Source organism: Hipposideros armiger, unplaced genomic scaffold, assembly GCF_001890085.2.
Source record: "Hipposideros armiger isolate ML-2016 unplaced genomic scaffold, ASM189008v1 scaffold_621, whole genome shotgun sequence".
NCBI classification, from domain to species: Eukaryota; Metazoa; Chordata; class Mammalia; order Chiroptera; family Hipposideridae; genus Hipposideros; species Hipposideros armiger.
This window is the reverse complement of record NW_017731971.1, coordinates 259,169-269,126: the sequence shown is the minus strand read 5'-3', so window position 1 is coordinate 269,126 and position 9,958 is coordinate 259,169. Positions and strand designations below refer to the sequence as shown.

Below are 9,958 nucleotides of genomic sequence, written 5' to 3'. Positions count from 1 at the left end.
ATCTGCCTCGCCAGAGAAGAGCGCAATGATGGTGCCAACTTGGGCCAGTGAAGCAACATCCTCCTCAACTAGACTGAAGAACAAAAGGACAGCAACTTGTCTGTTCCCCTTCCCCCATTTCCCCAATAAAAATCTTTAAAAAAAATAATAATACCAATGATTAATTTGGGGATTATAAAAACAAGGTAGAACCAAAATGCTATACAATGATAGCTTGAAAGTTGGGAGGGAGGAAGGTGATTAGAAATCCTTCTAAGGGCATTCTAAGATCCTTGTATTATTTGTGAGAAGCGTAGAAATAGATTAATTCTAACCTCTGTTTCTTTATTCATTCAACAAGTATCTTTTAAGGACAGGTAAAACTAACCCATGGTAACAGAAGTTATAATAGTGATTACTTGTGACAAGAAGAGGGCATAAGGGAGGCTTCTAGAAATGCTGGTAATGTTCTATTACTTGATTTGGGTGTTGGTTACATAGAACTATTCACTTTTTGATTGAGTCTGCTTATCATTTGTATACTTTTCTGTATGTAAAAATATGTACGTATATGTAGTATTCTATAAAATTTATAAAAGGAAACTACTGCACAGTTTATATCAAAATAAGATTTTGATAGATTATAAAGGTCTAATAATCTATAAAAGTATATTATAAAGGTATAATTTAAATAGAAGTCCTAAAAATAATGGAAAAAAATGGATGTTAGTATTGATATAATCTTGGCTGAGAAAGAAGTTTCTAAGCATGATACCAAAGGCAGAAACCACTGGTAGCTTTGACTACATAAAAGTTAAAAAATAAAGTAAAATTTTTATACACTAAAACACTGCCAATAGTATAAAACAAAAACATCAAGTAGAGGAAAAGGATTTGCAAAATACAGAACAGACAGATGGTCAATATTCCTAATTATATAGATCTAATTCTTTAAAATCACAAGGGGAAAAAAAGGAATACCACAATTGCACAATGGGGCAAATAATATGAACTGGTAATTGACAAAAGAAATACATAAATGGCCAGTGAGCTCTGGAAACCAACGAAGAGGTTAAGTAACTTACCTAAGTTAACAAAAATAGTAAGAGGGAAGGGAAAGTCAGGATTCAAACCCAGGCAGTCTTACCCTTCAATTAATATTTGTTTAATGAATGAAGATTATATATTTAACACTAAAAGATGTTTACATCAGAGACAATAAAATGCAGGTTATAAAACAGCATGTACAATGAGATCCTTTCTGCCCATACACTCACATCAGTGTTTATACAGGTTTAGGAAAAGGTCTGAAAAGATCAGAATGTAACAGTAGTTAAATTATGGGAGCTTTTTTGGTCTTTATACTTTCTGAATTAAAAAATACTTAGAATTTATATTAATTCAATAATAAAGGGGAAAAATATGTTAAAAAGCCAAATAACAATACAAAGTGAAAAAGTACACAGACACCTCTAAAGACTCCCAGGGAACCCATGTTTACAGGGCTCAGCATGGCTCTCTCAGGGTCCCCCATCATTCAATTCAGCGAGCATGCCATGGTTCTCTAGTCTACTCTGCCTCCTCTGTCTTTTCTACTTTTAGCTTCCAAATCAAATTTCCTAAAATACTGTGACCCTCTTGTACTTTTACTGCTTCAATGCGTTCAATGATTCTTCATTTTCTACAGAAGAAAGTAGGAATTCCTCAGCCTGGAATTCAAGGTCTTCCACAATTGGGGCATTCGGTCAGCCTGACTCATCACGCGCATTCCAGCGAGTTGACTTGCTTGCTGTTCTTTTCCTATATATGTTGCCTACAGCTTTGTACAGCTGTTCATGTGGTTAGCTCTGCCCAGGATGTGGTCTTCCTCCATATGTCCATTCTCTACCCAAGGCTCAATTTATACACTATCTTCCCCATGAAGCATTTGCTGATTTCTCTTAGCTACTCCGAGAATCCACGGCTCTTATCTGACTCTCTAGACACTTATTTTCTTATTTTTTTATGTTCTATTTTTCCTAGACTACCTGAGTTAGGATCTTGATCTCATTCATCTTTGTATTCTTCTTACTAAATACTTACAGAATGAATGTAATTAATCAACAAAATAGAAAAACTCACAGAATTCAATACCATTGTGTTCAGGTATTTTCAAAGCGCCAGTCTGTGGCAATTAGATTTCTCCTTCTCTGAACATAGGAAACATAAACCGTTAACAGTACCAGCAGGTCCTTGCCCTTCAGGTCTTTGACCTAATTAAGTGCTTAATGAACTTCATGGTGTGTAGAGCCTTCATCCCCCACAAGCTCTAAATTGTGAACTGATGTTCATGCCTTTAGCAGTCTGGTCGGCGTTGACCTTAGGTTTCCTCCCTAAAGGGACTTTATTTCAGCTTTACTCTCTGGGAAAGGGGACACACTGGCAGGACTGAATGTTCTCCCTTACCTTTTCGTGTTGTGCACGGTGGTTCCTCCCAGGACAATCCTCACTCCCGGAGTGGTACGGTTCAGGTTATAAACTGTTAGGGCTTCTTCATAGGTGGCTCCTCCAATTACAAACACTATGATATCCTGAGGTCTGCAATAACGAAGACATTTAATATCACAGGATAAGGCAGGGGGAAAGGCAAAGATTTGTTACTATGATATATACAGTCTGAATTTCTACATCTTTTTTTTTTGGTGGAAGAAGCATAATTTAAGCAGAATAGAATAAAAGGTTTAAAAAAAGTTTTAATGATCTGAAATTGGCAGGAAACAGAGCAGGAAATGCTGAATAGTGATTTGCTTTCTGTTTATGAGCGGATGTCTTATAATTTCTGTGCTGTGAATTTCAGAATAGCACAATAGTGTTTGCTGGAACCAAATGTAGAAATATTCTTTTATATTCAAGAGGCTGCAGAGCACTTCACTGGGACATGATATCAAGATAGCAGTAATTTATGCCTGTACTACACATCTCTTTTCATGTCTAAGCCCTTTGTCAAATATTTAGTACAGTGTCATTACAATGGCCTCTGTCCAAGGACCTCGGGGTGTTTTGGAAAGTCCTGGTATATTTGGACGTCCCATAACATGGGAACAAGAAACATTTAGTATTTTGAGTGTGATAAACAAGAATGGAACACAGAAATTAATGACACTTCCAGGAACTCTACCTCTTTTTAAAATCTTTGTTCCTGAATCCTTCGATAAACCAGAAAAAGAAACCATGGAAACAAACAAACAAAAACGCCAGAGTGTTGCTTTGATAGTGGACAAGCTGACACATCAGCTCAGTCACTAGCCTCATTTGGGTAGCACTGTAGAGCTTTACTGTGTTTCAATCTTTATCAAAATGGCTTTATAACAAAAGTGATAGGTCCTCCTGTTAGCTCCTTCAGTAGATACCAACAAGAAGGAGATCATATTATTTTCAAAACCGTTAAACTTGGCCTTGTTTTTCGTTTCTCATGCCATCAAAAAAAGATGCAATTGCTTAATCTTACCAGGCAATTAAGTTTGTTAAATCACTTATTGGACATTATTTAAAACTACATCATGCAGAAGCATCCATTTTGGAGGTTATAGCACAAAATAAATAGAAATATCTTTACTTCAGGGATATACATGCTTATGTATACATTTCATTATGTATATACATTTCCTTTCTGTCTATCTCTCTGTCTCTAAAACACCCTGAAGGAATTAACTGAGGGAATATTTGTTCTTGCTGGACTTCTTAGAAACAGAATCAGATAGTGTGTCTATTTAAAAAGATTCAGATAATCTCTGAATTGCAGAGATACCCAATGAAAGGCTCCCAGTGCAGAAGAGGTGGTATTCTGAAATTAATCAGGTAGAGTCAACTATGACATTTCTCTGTGAACCTGGAACTTAAAATTATGCCTCTGAAACACTCAGTTTACTTCTTTAGACAAAAATAAGCTTCATTCGGGCCGGCCGAGTGGCGTGATGGTTAAGAGCTGGCTTGGGACGCCAGAGGGCCCCGGTTTGGATCCCACATAAGGGCGAGTGACATTGCCCTCTACAAAAAAAAAAAAAAAGCTTCATTCAAGACTAGCTACCTGAAACAATGTATTTAGCACTACAATGCTTTAAGAGTTACATACCGTTTTATAGTCTACATTTTTTGTTATTTTAAAATATACTGTATTGGACGAGATGGATGTTTGCACCTGGTATAAAATACAAAAGGGTATACTGTAAAAAAAAGGAAGCTTCCCTTTCCCCTCAGTTTTCTTGTAGCCCAGTTTCTCCCTAGAGCCAAATACTATTTCCTGTCTCTTATGGATCTTTGTTATCTATTATTATCTATGTTTGTGTGTGTGTATATATATATATATATATATATATATATATATATATATGTAAATATATACATTCACGCACACACACACACATGCGGGCGCAGAGGCCTTTCATATACAGCCTGCCCCTGACCTTTCTGGATATATTAGCAGCTATCACCAAGTTGCTCCACAAATGCCATTCCATCAGCAATTCAGGAAAATGCCTATTTGTCCACATCCTGTCAGCACTGTATATTACTAAGGCTTCTGGTCCTTCTAAACTAATTTAATCACTTGCTCCTCCTCAACACGCTTTCTTCCCTTGGTTTCCAAGGACATCACATTCTTGTTTTTCTTCCTGCTTCATTAGTTGCTATTTCTCACTGTGCCTTGATGGTCGCACCTCCCCTCCCTGACCTCTTAATGGTGGAGTACTCAGAGCCCATGGGTCCTGCTTTCTTTTTGATCTGTACTTACTCCTAGATCTGCTCTGTTCAATGTAGTAGCCACTAGCCACATATGGCTAAATTTAAATTAACCCTACCAGACCTGAGGCCCTGAACCTAACTGTCCCCTATATGTGGGCTCCTGAGCATTAAAGAGAAAAAACCAACATGATATAGAAAAATGTTAGTTACATGCAAACAAGTGGTTAGAATAAGATGGAACTTGGAGACATTGTAGAAAATAGGTCTACCTTTCATCTAGCGCCAATATTCCACCTTTGTGTGCCAATCCACCCAGCAGGATGAGCCTCGTTTCACACAGAGGTACTTCTTGCAAAGTGAGCACCAGATGTTGCTCTTCACCTTCTTGCATGGATTGTCTTTGTAAGACACTCCAGGATTTTGCTTGTTGTACCTGGAGTGCTTTTCCATGCACACAACACAGATATGATTAGATAAGATATGATTAGAAATTACCGAAAAATCGGTACAGCGGTCTGGTAGGGTTAATTAAAATGAAATTTAAAAAATTTTTAAAGGGCTGGCCGAGGGGCTCAGTTGGTTAAGAGCTCACTCAAGAGTGTGAGCTCTGAGCAACAACGGTTTGAGTCCTGGCCCGAGCTAAGCTGCCGCTGAGCTGCCAACAGGTGGTAGGATGGCTCAGCTAAAAAAAAAAAAAAAAAAAATGTTTTTTAAGTTTCTCAGTAGAACTAGCTACATTTCAAGTGCTCAACAGTCGCATGTGTCTGGTGGTTGGCTACCTTATCAGATAGCACAGATACAGCATATTTCCATCATTGTAGAAAGTTCTATTGAACAGCACATTCCTAGATGATCTCACCCAGTTTTGTGGTTTTAAAAACAGTTGACCCTTGAACAACACAGGTTTGAGCTTCGCGGGTCCACTTACATGCAGATTTTTTTTCAATAAATACTGTAAATGTATTTTCTCTTCCTTACGATTTTCTTAATAACATTTCTTTTCTCTAGCTTACTTTGTTGTAAGAATACAGTATATAATACATATAACGTACAAAATATGTGTTAATTGACTGTTAATATTATCAGGAAGGCTTCTGGTCAATAGTAGGCTATTAGTAGTTAAGTTTTGGGGGAGTCAAAAGTTTTATGCAGATTTTCCACTGTGTGTGGGTTGGAGCCCCGAACCCCATATTGTTCAAGGGTCACCTATTCATTTAGCTGTTGATGACTCCCAAATCTCTATCTTCTAAATGCCAGACTTAAATATCTGTTTACTTGACATTTCTACCTGGATGTCTAATATATTTCTCGATTGAACATGTTTAACTCCCTTATCTTCTCCCTCAAGCCTGTTCTGCCTATAGCTTTCCCCATCTTAGTTGACGGCCATTCTATCCTTTCAGTTTCTTAGGACAAAAACTTTGGAGTCACCCTAACTCCTCCTTCATGTCCGGAGTGAAGTATATAAATTGGGGACATAGTGAGAGAAAGAGAGGGCGAAGTAAGCAGAAGCCAGATCATGAAGGCCTTGAATCTTACAGGCCATAGGGGAATCACTGAAGGGTTTTAACAGGTCACGATGATCACACTTGCTTTTTTAAAGAATAATTTTGGCAGCTGTATGAGAATGAATTCAGGGTTGCTGGTGTGAAAAGCTGGAGAGGAGGGACTGGATAGAGAAGATACACAAAGAAGGTAGACTCTTTAGTATTTGGTCAGTGATTAAAGGCGGAGGATGAGAATAAAGAGAGTCCATGATAACTGTGAAGTTTCCTGGGTTTGGTGACTAGGTATAGCGGTTTATGTTTGAGAAGAAAGCAAGCAAGACTGGTTTACTTAAGACACAAACGTGTGTTTGAGATACCTGTGGAACATCCCAGTGGAACTGTCCACTCGGCATCTGGATATTCAGGCCTGGTCATTTCCCTGGGTACATACAGGTGGCAGCTGAAGCAGTGGGAATAGGTGAGCTCTATCTAGGGAGGTCACGTAGAACGAGAAGAGAACCAAAGACAGAGTTTTGGGGGATCTTGAACATCTACAGGATAAGTAGGAAGAGTAGCCAGCAAAGGCAACTGAGAAGAAAGTTGTCAGAAAGGTGGGAGGAGAATCAGAAGGGAGAGGCCAAGGGACAGATGAGTTTCAAGAAGAACAGAATGGTTTACAGTGTGAAGTGCAGCAGTGGGGTAAACAAGGTGTGGATTGAAAGAGACGGCTGTGCACACTCTTGCAATGTGATTCTGCAAGACCAGTTTCCGTGTATTATAACATATTATAACACAGTGAGAAGCCAGGGCACATGAATTAAAGAAGGACGAAAGGAAGATAGTGACTTGATCCAAGAAGCTTGACTGTCAAGGGAAGGGGATAGGTTAGAGGAGAACCCAGGCTCAGGAGCTTTACATTCATTACTTGTTTAATAGGAGAAACCTGAATATGTTTTAGCCTGTGGGCAAGTAGTTAGAGGAAAAGCTGAAAATATCGAAGACAGAGTGCCAACAATCACCAGAGCAAGGCTTCCAAAGAGATGGTAGGAGTTAAAACAAGAGTGCTGGCAGAGATTAGTTCTAAATAGGTAAAAAGGATGTATTTCCTTTAGAATGGAGGAAGGAGATAAGGTAGATATATATAAATAAGCTTACAAATGTGGGCGTTAGACGCTGAGGGAGTTAATGTCTGACAGACTCAGTAGGAAACACGGGGTGGCCTGGGTGGGTCAGGTGACTTGGAAAGAATGAAAAAGTTCAAAACTGATGTGGAGAATAAGACCGAGAAGGATGCATAAAAGTTTGAGTAAACTGAAGGCCCAAGTGAGGTTAGAAACAATGAATTTGGAGCGGCACTGATATATAATTTGTGTGACTTCCTCTAGTTGCACAAAGGAAAAGATACGAATCTTAAGGCTAAGTTATTAATCCAACATGAACCTGGTGATTTAGGCACCAGAGCTCCTTAATAAACTTACAGGAAAGCATTACCACTGTCCATGAATCACTAAAATTTTCTACATTATCAAGGTTTTTTCTTTCAAGTCCTTGCCTCCAGTTACTGGCCAGCTTTTTTCTTGCTGAGAAAGGTCATTTGCTTAGGAAGAGCTGTATGATTATGATAGTAATATTTTTCTACCAAGTATGATGAACTCTCAATTACTCATGTAGTCTGATCATTTCAGAGTATCAGAGTATTTTTGTATTTTTGGAGAGGGAAGAAAATGTCATGGGTGGTAACTGTGGGAGTAGGTTATATTACTGTAAGGACAAACCCTAGATACAGGGACAGGCTCTCAGAGTTTGACCCACCTGTGTACCTAACAAAGATGACTGTCACATTTGGTGATGGAAACATTCATAAATGTTTGCCTGAGCCTCCTACTACTAATTCAAGCTGGCTTAAGGAACAACATCAATGACAAAAGGAATTCTTTTTAAATCCCTGACTTTTTTTCCTTTTAATTCTACCCCTGGTGAATTTTAAAAGTAGATGTTTTGATGAGGTCAATGATAAAATATACAGCAAAACATTTTGATGATGGTTGAAGCTAAGTAGAACACGCAAGTTCAATTCTTTGTACATATCTTCCTAGCTCTGTAATTCACCATAGCAACACAAAGCATTAATTAATGCAGACAGCCAACATTAGAAAACAGCAGTTCATGCTGTATATAGAGATAGAAGGACACCTTGAGAACCCAGCCAATTTACATCTTATTTTCTTAGAAAAAAAAATTTCACATATAGTATTTCTGGAAATCATTACTTCCATACATAGATAAGTTGAGCAGAAGAACTTAAACTTTTAAAAGGAAATATTTTATCTACTTTGTGGACCGTTACACTTACGGCTAAAATTCAAAATTTGTAATCTACTTACAGATGGCAAAAACCTTATAAGCATTTACTGTAGGGAAAAGAACCAATGAAAAAGGACTGCTGCTTTTACAGAAACAAAAATAAGCTGCTGCAACAAGGTTCCACTAAACGTGCATAAACATGACAAAGCACTTCCTCCTTGAATTAACTGATTCTGGAATGCAGGACAAGATAGCTCCATTTTCTCACCAAATGTTAAAGTTGCTTGTTTTTATCAGGGACAAGCAGCAATTCTGGAGTGAGGGAAAAAAAGCCTGAAAAATAGAGTATGAGGGTGTGGGATTCCCATCTGTAGGGGAAAGCTCAAACCCAATTTGTGGATAGAGCTAGGCGGCCAAACAGCTAACCTAGCCACTAATGTAATAGCAAAGGGAGAAAACATTTCTACAAGGGTTCCTGGTTTTGCAAAATTGTGCTCTTGCCACATCGCCTTTGACACTTTCTAATATTACAGTAATAACAAAACCAAGAAATTCTATCATGATGAGACGTGAATGGTCGTAAAGATGACTGAAATCAGTGACTCTTCCCCGTGAGGACTGGGGCTAAGACAGTGGCAACAGCTGAGGGGCCACATGGGTGTAGAGTGACACACCGCACAGGGTTACTGCAAACTGCGAAAACCGAAATGTTCTGGTAACATCAACCAAGTTTATTCTCCAGTTTAAATTTCCAACTGTAAATCTTGTCATATCAACTGGTATAGATGCCCACGTAAGAAATTTGACAAATATCTGTTGAACAACTATTTGTAAAGCATCATGTTAAATACTGTGAAAAACCCAAATATTAACAAAACATAGTTCTTATTCACGATTACAATACATAATACAATACTTAACGGGAAGGACTGTCTTAATAGCCAGAGGGAACCACTATTAACAATTTCTTGTTTACTCTTTCAGAACTATTTACTGTATAAACATATATCTGCATGCATATATAGATTATATACATATTATGTATATATAGTCAAGCAGAGACTTATTTATATGCACATATGTATAGAATCACATTTATGCTTATATAGTTTTTTAACACAAGAGACAGTATATAGCATCTTACTTTTCCATCCAATATATCTTAGAAATTTTTGCTATCATCCCATGAAGAATTATGCCACTTTTTAAGAAGAATGCTTAATATTGTACTGAAATTTACGTTACCAGTCCCCTATTGATGGATGTTTCGCTTGTTCCTATTTTTTTCACTATTACAAATAACGTTTCGGTAAATATCCTTGTTTATGTGTCTCTCTGTACTTGTGTAAGTATATCTATACGGCAGACTTTCAGAAGTAGAATTATTTCGTAGGTCTTTTCAAGTCCTCTGCAGTCTTCCTTCTGTTAAGCAGGGCCAGGAGGTGTGGCCCCCACTGTAGCTTCCTGAC

At 37.9% G+C, this 9,958-nt stretch overlaps 1 protein-coding gene across 1 annotated transcript in view; it reads right to left on the bottom strand.

Moving 5' to 3' along the window:
• VPS45 (vacuolar protein sorting 45 homolog) overlaps positions 1 to 9,958 on the bottom strand; it is a 56,661-nt gene that overhangs the window by 18,591 nt on the left and 28,112 nt on the right. Inside the window, exon 14 of the mRNA XM_019625344.1 lies at positions 2,425 to 2,556. Coding sequence (XP_019480889.1) covers positions 2,425 to 2,556 — 132 coding nt within the window. The remainder of the gene's footprint in view (positions 1 to 2,424; positions 2,557 to 9,958) is intronic.